Raw genomic sequence first — 19039 nt, 5'->3', positions numbered from 1 at the left:
CTTGTACAATCGATGCCCCTAAAAGTCTAAAACTAAAATAACATGGGAATTGGGAAGACATAGTTATGCTTTCTACTCCGGTGAAAGTGAAGTCTGAAGACTAAAAAGAATTATTTTTAATTTTTATTCGATACATTTAGATGAAATTATATACAATAATGATAGTTATGAAATATTATATTACAAAAACTTTAAATTACTATTAAGTTAATAATTTTATATTAAATATACAATTTAAAAAGAATTAAAAAATCAATTGTGTTTAAGAATTAAATCTGATCAAAAGAATCCTAAACCAATTTTATTTTTTCATATTTAATTTAACGTCACCATTTATCTTTTTGTGTTTTTTCATGATATAGGTGGCCAAATCAATGTTTTTAACCATCTTCGTATATTTTTGAAACCGGAGTGTCACAATTCACCCCCACTAACAGATCACAACGTTCTCGTTGCGCACCAAGACCGTCACCCCCGACGGTGTGAGCCCACTCGACTACAATGAAACAACCCGACCCGTTTTTTAATAATATATAATTAAACATACTATACTATTTAATTAAACTAACAACATAAACATCATTAACCAACCATAATACCAGTAACATGCACAGCAAAATACATGTATTACTTTATCAAAGTGATTCACAAAAATAACTACAACTAGAATAGAGGCTCTCTTTGCGTCTGAAACAGCCTAGCAACGTCCGTTAAATATCAAATCCCTTTGCTGGAACGTTTCCCCTAGATGTCACGAAGCTTCCCACAAAATCTCTTGCCGACCAGAAACCAGAAGAGACCACGATCTCAGTTACAACTCTCGATGGTCCCAACTCACATATGAGAAAACGTGTCCAACGAAGCTTAGGAAACGATTTCAGCAGTCGAACCCTCCTTCTCCCAAACCCTAACAGTTTTGTTTCCTTTTCTTCTCTATAAAACAAAAGCTTTGTTGATCTCCTTCTTCTCCTTCCCACCAAATCGACTCTCTTTCTCACAGACCAACAACGACAAACACAAAAGAGAAGGAGTCATCCTCATAAAGAAAAAATAGGGCTTTTGGTTTAATTAGATTAAACCAGGTTTATTTTAACCAAAACTAGTTAACCACCCTTTGGCTTAGTTAATAACTCAACTAGATTAGTAAACCAACTAGAAATTAGACCAAATTCACTCTAATTCCCAACATTTCATATTTTGGGACACGAGAGTTACTTCTACATTCGTCTGGGTTCGGCTCTGATACCACTTGTAATGCCCCGACCGCCACCTCTCTGTGGATCCCATGTCTACTCCCGGCCCATTGGTCCTTCTTTCTTAATGGGCCTCACATCCTCTAACTAATCCCGTGAGCTTATCCACATCCGACGGTCGGCTAGCTATGTCTGGGAGGTTTTAAAAATTTGTTTATCGTTCCTACAAATCACCAAATGATTTTTTCCCCGTCTTTTGTTCTCACTCACACAGTTCCAACAATCACTTCCCGGAAGGTCACCCCTACTGAAACTATTCCACCTTAAGCACGCTTAACTCTGGAGTTGTCTTAGAACCCTTGACCGAAAAGATAAGTGCACTTTGGTGATATATGTGGCAAATCAATTCTTTTAAGTCTCTCCGCATAATCCTGAACCTGGGGTGTCACACTTTTTTAAAAAAAAACTTAATAATATAGAAAACTATTGTATTTTTCAAAAATGTTAAATAATATAGTGACTAATCCTAATTGGTTATTTTAAATCGTATGTGGACAGCTTTATAAGCTGGTAGCTCCTACTTTTTATTAGTGTAGATTATTAATATTATTATTATTATTACTAGGACTCATATCCTTGCAATATCGCGGAGGAAGTATTTCAAAAAAAGTTACACTAAATTTTAAATTTAGAATTTTATAATATATTATAAAATTATTTGAAAGTAATAACATAGTTTGAAAATATATGCTAAGAATAAAATTAAAAATTATCTCAAAAGAAGAAAAATAATTAATAGTGCTAAAACTACATAAATATCAAACATATATAATTGCAAGCTAAAAAAACACAATTGTCAAAATGAAAACTTATACTAAAAAATATTATGCCAAAAAGACTCAACTTTAAGTTAAAAATTATTAAATGAAAAGTCATAATGAACAGTGACAACTTTATAAATTTTTTTGTATGTATTATAAGTATAACATAATTTATGAAAAATTATAGTAAAAAATAACAAGTATCATAATATTTATTGATATTTATATTATTAATTAATAAACAAATGTTATGATGATGTGATTGTAAGTGCAAATATCAAACAAAAAAATTATAATAAGTAAAAACGATACATAAAAGGGGTAAATGGTCAGATTATTATTATTTAAAAAAACGATAAAAACACCTTTGTCAATACATTATACATAAAAGGGGTAACTGATCAGATTAACTCTTGTATGGGTGAACGAGAAAGCACAGAAAAGTGAAGCTTCGACTCATAAGGATCCCAATATATTCCAACCACATCGCCTATCTTCAAATCTCTTCTCACGACGAATTCCCTACGCCATGCACTGCCGAGAATATAGCTTTGACACCTGGGCCATTTCTTAAGAACCAGCTTGTGCATAGTATCAGTGTCTTCATCATACACGTTGACTGCTAATCCAGGGCCTTCTTCGACTACCCTTTGATCAGATGTAGGGAGATGTCTCAGAATGTCGCTACGCACGATGCTTCCATTCAGGAAAAGATGGTTTAGATAGCCAATACTGCTTCTGGTCAATTCCTTCTTGATGGTCCATGGATCGGTGTAGAGAGTTAGATTTGTTGAGACATTGTGGCGCCAGGTTTATGTCTTCTTCGGTTTGCTTATTGTCTGACGCATCTTCGGAATCATCATGTGGCTTGTCATACGGAAACAGATCCAGGGTGACCAAAGTCTTATTTGACGCTGAAATGGGAGCCATATCCTTATCCATGATTGAAAAAAACTAAAAAACCTGACCATTGGATCAAAACTCTTTTTTTTTTCTTGCTTTAAAATCACAGTCAAAGAAGCCTCTTTCTAAAGTTAGTTTTTTAAGTGATCTCTCTACTTAAATCATTTTGTTACTGGATCTGAAATTTATAATGAAATCTGAGAAGCTTAGTATACATTTCAAAGAATTTTCAAATATATGCAAAATATACGAATATTCAAAACGAAATAATTTAAAATTATGTTAAAGATCCCTTCTCATAAGTGCGAGCTAATTTCAGAATAACCTTAACATTACAGTTTAAAATGTTGATGAAAATCAAATTTAAAACTATTTATCTGAAATAATTATATATAATTTAAGTGTATATTTTTTTTAATGATTTTGTACAAATCTTGATACTAATAATTACGGCAAACCCCATATTCATAGTTGCTTTTAGATCTAGATATATTAAACTTTTAGTGTATCTTATATGCAACTCTATATGAATATTACTAAGATCTAATATGCGGTACACTACCGGACAAAATATATGATATATGAAAATTTGTTAATGTATAGAACTCAGAATTCTCAATTTAAAACAAAAAAACCATCATAAAATTAGTAAATAAATAAAAAAAATGGACGAGAGGCCAACCTATACCACGAAGACCCGATGCGTTTATAAGGAGGCGGTCATCGTTTGTATATGGTAAAAAAATTCTGAAGTGTTGTTTTGTAGGAATTCATGTTTATATAGACATTGAGCGTTGAACAATAATAAATAAAAAGACATATTGAGTATAGATTCATTACCTAAAAATAGTATCCATCAATTATACTTTACTAAGTGTTTTTTTGACTAAATATAATATATATAAAAAATTTGGACTAAAAAGTCTCGAGAGAAAATCGTGCGAGTGGATTTCACGCGCGGCGATTTTTTCTCTCCCGAACTCTTCTTCTTCTGATCATAATTTCGTGCATCGACGTTAGGTCATCTGTCAATTCCGGTGATGGTGAGGACCCCTCGGCCCATGGTTCTTCATTCGTGACTCATTGCATCTTCTCGGTAAAGCTATTGGACAAAATCAAGGGAGCAGTGGAAAGGAGAAGAATCTGCGAGACGCCGATGGTAAGAGCTTCACCGGAGGTGTAGCTATGCGGAGTGGAAGAGGGAGATTCACGGCGAGGAACGAGAGAAGAAGGTAGATAGATCTGGAGACTGGAGATTCTAGAGGTTTCACGGGATCGGTTATGATAGGAGAGGTAGTCTCCGATCCGGCGAAGCTAAGCCACCGTCGAAGGTCTTCATATCTACTCCCTACTGCCTTTCTCTCTCACGACTGAGCACAAAACCTCCACGACAAAGGACAGATCAGATCTCTTCCTCCTTCTCAAAACGGTTCTACAGTGGCGGGATGGCAACGGATCTTGGCTCACCATCTCTGTTCGGTTACAGTCGTCCAGGCTCACCGGAGGTCCTGTTCCGGTTGAGCATCCACATATGTGGACGGCGGCTGCAATGAGCTTTTCGTTTGTAGATTAGGGTTTCACGGACCAAAGTTTAGTTTGGTATGTGAACCCGACCGGTTTTGTTTTCCAACGGTTTAATTCGGTTTGATGTATATGAGTTGGACCCCTTGGGATTTTTGTATGGGCCTACTCCGGAAATAGCCCATTGTACATTATATTTTTATAAATTGAATATCCTTTAATAAAAAAAAAATTATGGCAATATAATATAAATTATGTTGACACGTGTAAATTTATAATTACCATATTATGCAGTTTTAAGGCTTTCTATTAACAAGGATTACTTGCTTTTTTTTTTTTTGGGGGGAAGGTGAAGGTGAAATTTAGTGTTTTATTTAAAATCTGGCAAACGAGCAAAAAGAAAACCCTCACCTTTTTTAAAAACATGTAAATGATCCTTATTATTTTGTGGGGTTTTAATCTCTCAACTTCTAATAGATGATAACATAACTCATGATGTTCAAACCCAAATAAAATCTGAGCATTATATTAAAAAAGAGATATAAAAAAAAAAAATATTAAGATCTAGTTTTTCTAAATTCAAGTTTACAAGTATTCTTTGGAAAATTGATTTTTAAATTTTAAACTGATTCAACATTTATTATTTTATTATGATCATGTAATAAGTTTTTATTACTATCCCTACTATTAAAAGAAAAGTCATTTATAAAACTAACTTTAGTTTTGTAAAGAATTACATACAAATACCATTGGAGTTATGACAATTTTTTTTAAGTAAAAACAAAATAGTCCACTACTCAGAAACGGATAAACATGCGGGTCAAAATGACATGGTTATAATGTTTCGGATCTTCTTCTTTAATCTGGACCATTGCTTCACTTTAATCTTGGCCGTCAAAATTATATAATAAATATATGATCCTGATAAAAAAAGAATAAAATCGTGAACATTTAATGTTTAAATGGAGAGAATATCAGCATATATGTATTTTCCTTTTCATAAACCATAATCAATTTAATATTTTCTAAATTTTACTATTTCATAAATTTTAGGAACAATAACAAAATATTTAATTCCCAAAACCGAATTTTAATAACATAATATTCCCTATAAATATAATACTATATACATCCGATTACTTCATATATTTTTTTTTGTTCTAAATTATGATGGTTGTTTTCTCTTCTTTTTCTTAATCCATATAAGCCTAAATTTCTTCTGATTTGTTTTAGTTCAATATAAAACTAAAAAATGCTATGTGTGTTTTTTCTTTTTACAACCAGCTCCGTTTTGAATTTTAAAATTAAAATTACGGTACTATTAAAAAAATATATTATACATTAATCTAAAGTTTTTCTATTATTTCTTAATTTTTTTTTGAAAAATGTAAACTGTAATATAAATCTTCATATTATATTAGATTATACCAAATTTTAAGCTGGATTTTTAACGCAAATTATTTGATTGCATGTCCTATAATTATGGTGTTAATTGTAGGGGTGTCAAAATGGTATAAAATTCTATCATATAATTATGAGATTTATCAAATAACAAACAAACTTGGTTACTGTAACATCCGCGAACCGGAATTCCGGTTTAGAGGATGCATCGGTTGATGCAAGGTTGGTTTTGTGCGGACGAGTTTAAGTTTAACGCTGCGTTTTGGGTTAGGGAAAAACCCTTAACATAAGTTTCTGTCTCATTAGTCGTGTTTAGCCGCTTTTGAGAGAAAGAAAAGAGAGAAAAGGTGTTCCTAAGTGTTCTTGAGTGTTCCTGAGGAGTTTGGGAGATTGAAAGTTGTTCCTGTAGAGATCTGTAGCTGGGATCGTTGTAGGAGCTTCCTGGAAGTGTTTTCTTGCTTGGTTGGGGCTCAGAATCGTCTTGGCAAAGGTAAGTGCATGCCCATGACTTATCTAAGCTGGAGATTTCTCTGATCTGCTTGTTTATGAGTTGTTTGGCTTGTTAGAATGTTATCTGGGACGTTAGGAAGCTTTTTTATGGCTTGGGATCGAGTTTTGTGGTTGTAGGAACGAAGATCCGGCGAGAAGCCTCGGGGAAAACGATGTTCGACATGTGCGTCGGTCGATGCAACTGCGAGGACGGCGCGTTAAACCTTGGGTTTTCGTGCTATGTCGAGCATGCGTCGGTCGATGCAGTGTGCGTGTCGGTCGATACAAGTGTAACTTGCATCGGTCGATGCAAGCCTTGTGTCGATCGATGCAACTCCAATCGGTGTCGGTTGATGCAGAGTCCTGGTTTGTTATTGATGTTTGTTGATTGTTGATTGATGGTTAGAGATGTCTCTATTACTTGTGTGTATAGCCCAGTAGATGGGAGGATTGCCTTACTGAGTGTTTATTAAATACTCATGCATTGCAATTTGTGTTTGTGGTGCAGGTAAATGCAAAGTGTGATCGTGGAATCAAGGCAGTAAAGAGGAGGATGTTCTACAGACTTGATTTGATGTTTTCTGGCTTGCTAGGTTGCTAGAGTTGGGTCCTACAATGTTGTTTAGGATTGCTGGTTCTCTGGTTTATGTTGATTGGAATTATTACTCGTTATGATTTATTGATTATTGGATATTTATTTGTATTGTTATTTTCGTTGTTTGGTGTGTTTGTGGTTAGGTGACTGGTGGGTATGGGACCACTAGCTGTAGAGAATTTATTTATTATTATTATTACTATTATTATTTATTATTTAAAAAACGGGTCGGGTCGTTTCAGTTACCAAGAATTAAACAAGTGTGATATTTTGACATATTTAAAATATATATTACGGGAGAAATAAACTCACTATATTAGTGGAAGTATAAATTACTGAGGGGCTGTTATTGGAGAGGTGATTTCTAAGTCCATATGGAATTGTAAATTCCTAAAATAAAAATACATGGATTTTGAAATAACATGTTTTATCCTTAGATTTGAATCCTTCTATTTTACACTTTCAAATCCATTCAAATCCATTTAAAACATAATGTGAATTTTGAAATCCAAAAACAAATCATTAAATGAATAACATGGGATTTTAATAAGTATTTGTAAATCATGGAACCAATAACACATAACTAGGTAGAACACCAGCGCATCGCGCGGAAGCATATTTAACTATAAATCATATCAGATATTTTATCTTTGTTATTTAATTTATTTGACATATACTCATATTCTTATTCAAATTTTTTTTAGTAGTTAATTATTAATATATATTGGATTATTGTATTTGTTATTGGATTTTATCACCAAAACAAACAAGAAATCCACTAATGAATAGGTTTGTTATCTATTTCCTATTGGGTTTTTAATATTTTGGCGAGATGGTGAAAGGATGGTGATTGGAATAATATATAGGCATGTCAATTAGGGCCAAAACCCATGGAAAGCCTGCGGGCTGGCCCGGCCCAGCCCCGAAAAATATCGAGCTCGGGCTTAAATATATATGTCCAAAAAAAACGGGTCTTTCGGGCTATAGGGTCTTTCGGGCTAAGTCCGACTGGACTTGGACCAGCCCGAAAAGCCCTTAAACAAATATAATTGTACTGTTTTTTTAATATATTTGTTTGATTGTAATAATTGATTAATGATTTATTGTAAATAAAGTTTAAAACTCTAATTCTAGTTTTCATATTTAGTTAATAATCTTACTTAATACTTTTAAAATTTTAGTCTGTGATATTTTATATGAATTATATATTAATTTATCTGGTTAAAATATAAAAATCTGATTTAGTTTCAACTTTTTTTTTTAAATTAAGTTGGTTTTAGAGAATATAAATGAACTACTAACATTTTGATTGATTTGTTTTATAGTGAACCTTTAAACGTTGCTTTTCAAGACTTATAAGTTTGAATTTTTGATCCGTAAAATAAGCTCAAAAAAGCCCGAAAAGCTCTGTTAGGGCCGGGCTCGGCCTTTGAAATATAGGCTCGAAAATATTTCGGGTCGGGCCAGGCCGGGCTCAAACATATGCGGGTTTTACGGGTTTCAGGCCAGGCTGGACCAAGACAGCCTGATTGACACCCCTAATAACATATATATATATATATATATATATATAGGTTAGTAATTTCAATTAGGCTTTTTATATATTTTTTTCAAAAGATCACTTTCTCCAATTTAACGATTTCGAAAGAATATAAAATATATGATCAGTTTTTGGATTTCGGAATTTTAGGCGAAATTTTATTTATGCAAATCAAGGAATATAGTTGTTGTGTTAATCCCTATTTTTTTTACGCAAATCAACGATAAAGTTTGGTGTATATGATTCCTTTTTCGGTTTGCAGTATATCTGATTAGTGTATTTTTATTTCGTAACTTAATTTGGGAACTTAATCATTTTTGGAGAATAAAATCATAATAACACGTCATCCATTGTTGGTATCTATAATTTAGGAAAACGTTATTGACATCTAATTAGGAAATTTAAATTTAATTTTGAAAATTTCATTTGATTGTTCCTAAAATAAAGGGCATTAAAGAGTTAATGAGGTAACTAATATATGTTTTCATTGGCAGAGATTTTGTTAATATTTTTTTTAATATTGTTGTATTTTTATAGGGCATACGGAAATTTATACATAAATATAGCAGTGTTTTGGAATTAAAACAGAAAAAAAAGTATGCGTCGCTTGTTAAAACAGAATAATAATAGTTGTTACATAATATGTTGTGATTCTTGTTTGTTTTAAAACCAAACTTATTAATATTTCGAAATACATGATTCATTTGACCCAAAAAATTGTATTGTTAAATAAATTTACATCATTATATATGGACTTTATGTTATGGGTTGAAGGCAATATCCCCTAAATAATTGGGGTAAGGCTAATATGTATGTGAAGTTGGGATTGATTAAATGTATATATCATTCAAAATGAAATACACATATTAATGGATTTTTTGAAATCACATTGTGGTTCTTATTCTTATTTCTTAATACATATGGAATCTTTTACTTTAGAATTCTATTAGCTTTGTAGTTCTCATGGCTTATTTTGATTCTCTTTCTTCCATTTGTGATTCCGTCTCTTTTGATTGAATACTGGAACATTTTCTTCACGTTATGAGTGTGAACAATTGGTATGTGACGTACACCTTTTGGAACCTGTGCAAATGGAAGATAAATTGTCTTTTTTTTTTTTTTTTTTGGTAGAAGACCGGATGGCAACAGCCCCCGTGATTTATTTAAAACTTAAAATAGAAAAATTACAAACAAACTCTCCGAGGCCGTGAAAGACCACGAAGATCATCGTCCAACAGAGGAATAATAAAAGTCGGAGCTGAAACAAAATTATGAAAACCTAAAGGAAGAGAAAACGCATAGCTTGCTAATCCATCGGCAGGACAATTAGCTTCTCTATACACATGAGAAATCCGGACATTCCAGTCCTTTGAGATAAAGCCATGGCACATCCATACCAGGAAAGACAGCGGATGATACCTGCTTATCCCTGTCTTAAGAAACCCCACCACCATATCTGAATTCAGCTCCAATTCTACCCGATCCGCTCGCTGCTCCCAAGCCAGGTACAAACCATAGTACACACCCCACAGTTCAGCTAAGGGAGCCGAACACCGTCCAATATTAAGCGCAAATCCACCCCTCCAAGCGCCTGCTGCATCACGCAAGACACCTCCTGCACTAGCTGGACCATGATTCCCACGAGAAGCGCCATCCGTGTTTACTTTCAACCAACCGGGTTCCGGGAATCGCCAACAAACCATGCGCTCCACTCTAGCTATCCTCACTCTCCCTTCTGCACAAGACCGATTAGCATTCACCACCTCCCGAGATAGATCTTTCAGGAATTGGACTCTATCCCTGCATTTACCTGTTTCACCAAAAACATTCATACACCGCCACTTCCAGCCCCACCAAACAGTCATAGCAAAAGTTATTGACCATTATAAACCATCCCTGGTCCCCGCCCCATTCAAATTCGCATATATCCATTCCAACAAGGTTTGACCAAAAAACTCACCCCTCCTCTGCCTCGGGACAAGCCGCATCCAAACACCTAAAATGGCAGGGCAATCGCGCAAAACATGTAAGATAGTCTCCACTCCACCCTTACATACCGTACAGACATCAGAGTCACATATGTGGCGTCTATGTCTTTCAGCATTCACCATTAACACTTGATGCCCTACAAACCAGAGGAAAACGCGTACACGTTCTGGAACAGCAATTCTCCAAACTCGTGTGAAGAACGTAGACATGTCTGGTCGTGGAGTCCCATTCTGAATGAGCATCTCATAAGCCGACCTTACTGTAAAGACCCCATCATTGGTCCTTCCCCATGATAATCTATATGTCGCCCCAGTGAAGTTATCAACAACTATAGACATTAACTCCTCCCTCAAATGTACCAGTAAATGCGGTGCAATCTGATCCATATCCCAACCCCTACCATCGATCCAGAAATCTCGAACCAGTCCTGACTCATGATTAGGTCCCAACTCACCTATACAATTATCAGCCAAATTATCCCATGAGAGCCATTTATCTGTCCAAAACTTGATAGTACGCCCATCACCAATCACCCAACTATGACCAGGTAGAACCACCACTCTTAAGCCAACCCCTACGCTCCTCCATGTTGAGGACCAGTTACTCTTCACTGCAGACCACGATGTATCCTGCAAATAACCCACTTTATACTTACTGATCACCACTTTAGCCCAAAGTTTGTCTCTGTCATTAAGTAGTCTCCAACCAATCTTTGCAATAAGAGCTATATTCATGGTCTTAGCCGCTCGAATACCCAAACCACCTTCTGCTTTAGATAAACATACCCTATCCCAAGCAACTAAATGCTGCTTCTGCTTTTTTGGTGTACTACCCCACAAGAAAGATCGTAAAGTTTTATCCAAGGCTGCGAGAACAGACTGGGGCAGGATTATAGTTGACATGGAGTGAACAGGTATAGAAGATAAGACTGCTTTCGTCAATGTCAAACGACCTGCAAAACTAAGCATTCTCCCCTTCCACCCAGCTATTTTTGATGAAACTCTTTCCAGAACTGAACTGAACGTCTCTTCGTTCATACGCTTGTGAAGTATTGGCATACCCAAATATTTACCCAAGTCTCGAGTAGACTGAATACCACTCTCTACACTGATCAATCTCCCCAACTCAGTAGACACATTATTTGAGTAAAAGAATTTCGACTTCTCGAGGCTTACCTTTTGTCCCGAGGCTGAACAAAAAGCTTCCAACACGCCACAAATCACTCTTATTTGTGTTACTGACGCCTCTGCAAACAGAATGAGGTCATCAGCAAAACAAATATGAGAGAGTTGTGGTCCACCTCTCGAAAAACGGATTGGTTTCCATCTCTTATTCACAACCGAAAGATCAATCATCTGACACAACCTTTCCATGGAAAGAACAAATAGATAGGGTGACAGCGGATCTCCCTGACGCAGTCCTCGTTGCGGAGTAAAGGGCTCAGTCTTCTCCCCATTCCATAAAAGGCTCATAGATGGTCCAGATACACACTGTAAAATCCATCGAACCAAGTCTCTGTAAACCCTGGTGCTAGAAGCGTATCCTCCAAGAAGTCCCACCAAATTCTGTCATAGGCCTTCTCCAGATCAAGTTTCAAAAGCATCCATCCCTTTCTTCCCTTCTTGCGTCTCATAGAATGGACATCCTCTTGAACCACCGCAATGTTGTCAGTACTTAGCCGGCCTGGGATAAAGCTAGCTTGAGCAGGACCTATAAGCTTAGATATCATATCCTTCAGCCGTTCTACCAAAGTCTTAGTGATAGTCTTAAACAAGACATTACACAGACTAATTGGTCTGAATGGACTAATCTGTTTCGGCTTCAACACCTTCGCGATCAACACCAACAGAGCATCATTTGTACTAGGCGGTAAAACACCAGTTTCAAAAAACTCAAGCACAAACCTTACCACAGAGTCACCAACCACATCCCAACACTGCTGATACAAGATTGGTTGGTATCCATCTGGTCCCGGAGCTTTAAAACTCCCCATCTTGCGTATTGCCTTCTCTACAGCAGTACTCGATTGCGAGAAGTTCTAACTCATGAGAATCTGACACCCAAATACCCGCATCATTCTTTAAACATTCAATGCGGTTTCTTCTCCGTTGTATAATTGTGGAAGTCTGGAAGAAACTGGTGTTCCTATCTCCTAGGACAATCCATTTTTCTCGAGACTTCTGAAACCATAAGACCTCCTCTAGTTCAAGTAAAACATCAAACTCTTTAACCAGATCCTTTTCCTTTCGTAACAGAACATCCGTTTGAGAAACATCCAATAAGTCCTAAACAGCTTGAATCTCCTCCACCAGCTGCACTTTCCGACGCTGAACATCACCGAAGACCTCCTTGTTCCATTTACGTAGAATCAAACGTAGCTCCATCAACGCCTCAGGTGTCTTTAACTCCCTCTTCCAAGAAGTTGACACCAAATCCTTAAAACTATCATGCTTCAACCAAGCTGCTTCAAACCGAAATGGCCGTCGCCTTGGATCCCCTTTTGGTTCCGGTGAAAGTTGAACGTACAAGGGTGCTTGGTCAGAAGATAGAAAAGGAAGATGCTTCACTATAGCTTCCTGCCACTGTAATCGAGTCTAAGCACAACACAGGACCCAATCCAATCTTTTAGCAACAAAATTCGACTCCACCTTGCCTCTCTTCCATGTAAACTGGTTACCTTGAAAACCAAGATCAATCAGAGACAAGTCGTCGATCCATTCTCCAAACGCTAATGAATCCGCAGAGAGACGACCATTCCCCCCAGTACGCTCATCCACGCGGACAATTGTGTTGAAGTCCCCACCAATTAACAGCGGACCAGAGATGCCATGAATGACCTCCATCAACTTTGCCCAGAGACCACTCCGTCTAGTAACAGTAGGAGCTGCATAGACGACTATAAGCTGCAACACCTCTACCCCATTCACAATCTTTGCATGAATAAACTGCTCGGACGATTCAACAATCTCCACACTACCAATGTCCGATATCCACAACAACCACAATCCCCCACTCTGTCCTACAACTTTGACTCTAAACGAGTTCGCAAACCCCAATTTTTGACAAATCTGGTCAGCTCTACTTCCACCCGCATGAGTCTCAAATAAAGCCAGAATGTCCGTAGGGAATCGTTTCAAAATATAACGAATTGATATTCGAAAAGTGGGTTTATTCGCCCCCCTACAGTTCCAGAGCAAGCAATTCATCTTGACTACAATCAATAAAACTCGAACCACCAGGGATAACTGTTACGCGACCCGATCACCAGACGCTTCCCCTGAAGGAACCTTCAGTGACGCAACCCCATCAGTCCCCAAAACAGCTTCCACTTCCGGCTCAATCGAACCATCACCCATACTCGGACCCACCGAGCCGGAGTCAACAGACATATCTAAACTCTCTCCATCCACCGAAAATCCACCTTCACGACCCATCGTCTCCTTCTCAACTCTAAGCCGCTTACCGTTGGCTGACATCTCGATAGTATCTCGTATCGGACCAAAGAGCAACCCCCGTGTCGGCTGAGAGTTTGTGGGCTTTTTGGACCTAGGCCCAGTTACTTGCTTCAGTCCCTTACGCGATCCAGAACTTCGTTCCTGGGCCTCAAAACGTGTGAAGCCTTTCTCCTTCGGCCCATTTGATCCCACAACAATAGACTTCACTTGCGGAAGACTCTTCCCTGTCACCACCCGATTCGGGATATATTTGTTTTCCTTATTTGCCGCCACAAGATATGAACCTCCCGTAATAACCGTCGGAGTTGATTCATCCGGAAAGTTCCCAAATCTATTCGATACCGGAATATTTGCTACCCCAGAATCAGGCAAGACCTCGCGGACTTTCCTTCCCGAGGTGCTTTCCACTTCACCCGCAGCGGCCACACCCTTACCGGCCGCCTGAGCGGGTCGCTGGTGAGAATTTTGCACCAAAGTAAAACCATCTGCATTCTGGTCACCATTACTCTCCCCCGTACGCATTTTTGTATCCTCTAGACCCGGAGCCACAACTCCCCCCGTGACTTCCTTCTTCGATACCACCCTCACTGCAAGCACTTTTGGACAAGCGTGGATCATATGAACAAATATTCCACAACCAGAACAAATGTTCGATAGACCTTCATAAGCAACAAAATAACGATCGCCATTGATCCTAATTGTACCCTTAAGTGGCTTCTGGAGATTTACTTCCACACAAACCCTTGCAAATCTCGCCCTCTCAAAATTCAGAGTATTCAAATCCACCCGAAGTGGCTTCCCCAAGCCTTGAGCAATCCTCATTAGAATACGCGGATGATAGAAATTGAGCGGAATGTTAGACACCCTAACCCACACCAGCGTCGTCACTATCTCATCCCGTAAGGGATCAAATTTCGGCGACCAAGCTTACACCATAATAGCTCCCGAATACCCTCTACGGTCCACTCGGGACCGCAGCCATGTACTCCTCCTCAACCTCAAACCAAATCATGAAAAACTGGCGCGGCAGATCCAACACATACATCGCACCACGTGGCTTCCATAGTTCCGTCAATTTCTTGCTCAGAACAGCGAGGGAGACATGCCTACCTAACACCTTCACAATCATGCAACTTTTCCATAAGCCATTCATCGCCTCCAAGACTTCTGGTTCTATAGTAACCACTGGCTCCCCATCCTCTCCATCAGGGAATTCGAGTCTTACTCGTTCATCAACGTACACTGTAGCCAGTATCTCCTCCGGTGCCGGTCTCCCTCCTGCCGCACTCCCCGTAACCTTCTGCACCCACAGACGAGATCCATCCGGGGGATCCTCTGGAGGTCGATCTCTTACACCCACATCCATCATAGTAGCATCGTCACCGGTTGAGCCCAAAACCCTAGAGTCGCCAAGCGCAAACATTCTCTCTGATTATTTTCGGTGTTTATTCGGACTTGTTATTTGTGGTCGAAGATAGATTGTCTTTGTTAAAAGGAGTTGTATGTGTATAGAATATAGAAATAAAAAAAATCTTACCGAACCGAGGTTGTTAATTGGGTGAAAGTCTTTTTTCACTTTTTTTCTTCCACTGTTTTTTATTGGACAATACTTTGGTTCACCCCTAGGGTGAACCTCTTCATTCACCCCCATAGTAAATAAGGAAATTAAATCTGTATATATTATTATAGAATTAAAAACTTAAACCACTCTTTTATAAATCCAAACCGATATATAATTTCATCCTAATTGTAAAATCTAAACCCTAACCATCACATTTGTAAACCCAAACCGACATATAATTTCATTCTAATTATAAAATCTAAACCCTAACCATCTCATTTGTAAACCCAAACCGACATATAATTTCGTTCTAATTGTAAAATCTAAATCCTAACCACCTCATTTGTAAACCCAAACTGACATATAATTCATTTTAATTGTAAAATCTAAACCCTAATTCTCACTTATAAACCCAAACCGATATATAATCTCGTTTAATTGTAAAATCTAAACCAAGTGGATATTTAATTTTCCTTAAATAAAAGTATACAGAAATTGTTTCCTTAATTTGTTTTGATTTTTAATTTAATTTTGATTTATTTTTTAAATGAAATATTAGATGGAACATTCTGATTGGTTGAGAGATGAGGGGTGAATACAAAGGTTCACCCCTAGGGGTGAATACAAAGGTTCACCCCTAGGAGTGAACCTAAGTATTTTTCTTCTCTCTAACCATGATGAAAAATGATGAACTTAGGAGGAATCTGTTATAATTGTGGAATTGTTTGCTTGATATGGTGAGTGGTGATGTATATGTTAGCGATAAAAAGGATGTATTTAGATGTAAGAGGAGAGGTTTAGCTTTTTGAGACACACGTTTAGTTATAATATATTTTTGGATTTTTTTTTAATTAATACAATGGCAGAGAGTTGTAAATAAGTTGATGTTTTGAGGGTTGTAAATTAAAGATATTTTAAAATTAATACTAATATATTCCTTTTTATCATTAATTTCACTTTTTAATCAAATTAAATTTTTTGAATTCTATTTTTGATTTGTACTAATCTGATAATCAAAAATCTTTGAATATAGACTAATAATTAATATACAAAGCTGATCTTTAGCAAATCCAAATTGTTAACTTTAATAATATATCATTTATTATATTCAAAGATTTCTCCACAAGTTTAGCAATACATAAAAAATTAAATGTATTTGATTCAATAATAAATGTTACCACCATTAGCTGCTATATTAACAAAACCATTCCTTAAAATTAGTTATCAAAATCTAAAATCTATGCATAAAAAAATGAACAAAACAATTCCGTCATAAATGTTGTGCATCTTCAGCGGCAATCAACTAATAAATCCCTTTAAAATAGTTACCAAAATTGCATAGAAACTAATTTGTAAAATACATAATTGATTCATTACATGGTCTAAATATTTAAAATAAAGCAAATAATCGGAAAAAATCACAACACTTCCTATATTTAAATTTTTTATTCTATGGGATATTCTTTACTTATACGGTACCTAAACATTCAAAATTAAAACATATATTTCTACCAAAATCGAATCATACAACGGACAGAAAATCTCTAATTATAAGATTTTTTAAATATACTCTTACTAATCAGAATTATATTAATGTTTATGCACATAATTTCATATCAGAAAATGTAAATTAGATTTTTATTAAAATTCCAATCTATTTATGGTATTACGATGAGAAGTAGTGGACATGAGACATAAATCGGTTATTCGTATAATTGAAAACATTTTACTTAAAACGATTTTCAAATAAAGGTTGACTATATGACATATAAAGAATTATCTTGAGACAAGTATTTTGAGAATTCTGGGTATTTTTAAAAATATTTTGAGAGTTTTTGAGATAATTTATACTAACTATATAAATTAAACATTCAAATGGAGAATACATGTATTTTGTCTAAATTTCTTAGCCAAAATTTATTAATAACATTATTATATTGGTAATTATTTAAAACAGAATGGTTAACGAACATAAAATTTCTAACTGGATGGATCGAGATGAGATGAGATGGGATGAGACTGGACGAGATTTAACACCCTGTAACAAAATTACTTTAACATTTTCAACAAACACGGGCTGTGTTTGATTATTATTGATAGATTACAAAAAAATGTATATTTTTGAGCTAATGAATATGATGATGATGTTTATTTTTGGTACCGGTTGTAGTATTCTACTTATACACTAAAGTATTGACAAAACACCGTAAAAGAGTGACCAACTAGTTTTTATGGAAAAAATACTACTATTATACAATTAAAATTTTATGACCTAAAAGGGTTTATTATTAGATTGAATATATGTTTTACCAGTGTATTTTTGAAGTAATCTTATATACTAATTAAGTATATATACTTTTAGAAAACAATAATTAAATTTTGAGAAAAGTCAAATTTATTTATTGTATTAAGAAGAGAAATAGTATGTGTAAACTGAAACGGATATATTCGAATAATGAAAAACAATATATTAATTATTTTTTTTAAACGGGACATAAATCTTAGATAAAAGTACAAAATCAAAAGTATAGGTAGATAAATTTAAGTGTCAAGCTTTCACTAATATGGATAAGAATTGATTATGCGACATGTAATTAACTACTTTGGAAGAGGCACTTTGAAAAATTTGGTATTTTATAATTTTGGATAATTTTAACTAAGTAAAAAAATTATTCAACAGAGAAATTTGGTATCCCGAATAAATTTCTTACCCAATCTCTTTTAGTAAATATTGTTTAATGAATAATTATTTAAAAGAAAACGAACATAAGAAAAAAAAAATTCTGATGGATACAGGATGAAACGAGACGAAAGGGGATGGGTTAGGACGTGAAAGGGTGGGACAGGACTAGACGTATTTGTAACACCCCGACTGCCACCTCTTAGTGGGCCTCATGTCCAATCCCAGTCCATGGGTCCACCTTCCTTAATGGGCCTCACTTCCCCTCACTAGGCCCGTGAGCCCATCAATATTCGACGGCCGGTTTGCTACGTCCAGAAGACTTTAAAGACTTGTTATTGTCCCTACAAATCACCACATGATCTTTTCCTATGTTTTGTCCACACTCGCACAGTTCCGACAGTCACTTCCCGGAAGGTCACCCATCCTAAGACTACTCCAGCTCAAGCACGCTTAACTCTGGAGTTCTCTCAAGACCTTTGTCCGAAAATATAAGTGCACTTTGGTGACACATAGGTGGCCAAATCAATTCTTTTAAACCTCTCCGCAAGTCTCTGATACCGGGGTGTCACAATTCACCCCAACTAACAGATCCCAACGTCCTCGTTGCGCACCAAGATCGTCACCCCCGACGGTGTGAGACCACTCGACTCCACACACGTGATATAGATAATAGTAGAATAATCTAGAAAATTTTGTAAGCTAACCATGGAGACTATAAATACCTCCTCACCCCATCATTTGTAATTAACTTGAAGAAGTGAAATAAAAAGAAAGTTTCAATAAAGAGTGTTCTTCATAAGTTCTCTAAGTCTCTTTAAAAGTCTTTCAAGTATTCTTTAATTGTTCTTCCAAATTTTCTATCATACTTGGAAGAATTCTCATTTTAGT

At 36.0% G+C, this 19039-nt stretch overlaps 3 protein-coding genes across 3 annotated transcripts; all 3 read right to left on the bottom strand.

The window, feature by feature from the left end:
* Window positions 1–2415: 2415 nt before the first annotated feature.
* Window positions 2416–2956, bottom strand: LOC104767982 (B3 domain-containing protein At2g33720-like). Its single transcript, XM_087501219.1, has 2 exons — window positions 2707–2956; window positions 2416–2657 (listed from the first exon to the last, which is right to left on the bottom strand). Exons 1-2 carry the CDS (start codon window positions 2954–2956, stop codon window positions 2416–2418), a joined length of 492 nt encoding a protein of 163 aa, XP_087357345.1.
* Window positions 2957–12737: 9781 nt separating this feature from the next.
* LOC147920758 (uncharacterized) lies at window positions 12738–13658 on the bottom strand. Its single transcript, XM_087501218.1, has 2 exons — window positions 13101–13658; window positions 12738–13046 (listed from the first exon to the last, which is right to left on the bottom strand). Exons 1-2 carry the CDS (start codon window positions 13656–13658, stop codon window positions 12738–12740), a joined length of 867 nt encoding a protein of 288 aa, XP_087357344.1.
* On the bottom strand, window positions 13567–15470 carry LOC147920757 (uncharacterized). The gene is given in 2 exon segments (XM_087500525.1): window positions 13567–14844; window positions 14846–15470. Coding segments are annotated over 2 exon segments (1629 nt in total). The 5' UTR covers window positions 15331–15470; the 3' UTR covers window positions 13567–13700.
* Between the last annotated feature and the right edge of the window lie 3569 nt (window positions 15471–19039).

The sequence above is a fragment of the Camelina sativa genome, chromosome 19 (genome assembly GCF_030686135.1).
Source record: "Camelina sativa cultivar CO46 ecotype springtype chromosome 19, ASM3068613v1".
NCBI lineage: Eukaryota > Viridiplantae > Streptophyta > Magnoliopsida > Brassicales > Brassicaceae > Camelina > Camelina sativa.
The sequence above is the reverse complement of the archived record's forward strand: the minus strand, read 5'-3'. Positions and strand labels throughout refer to the sequence as shown.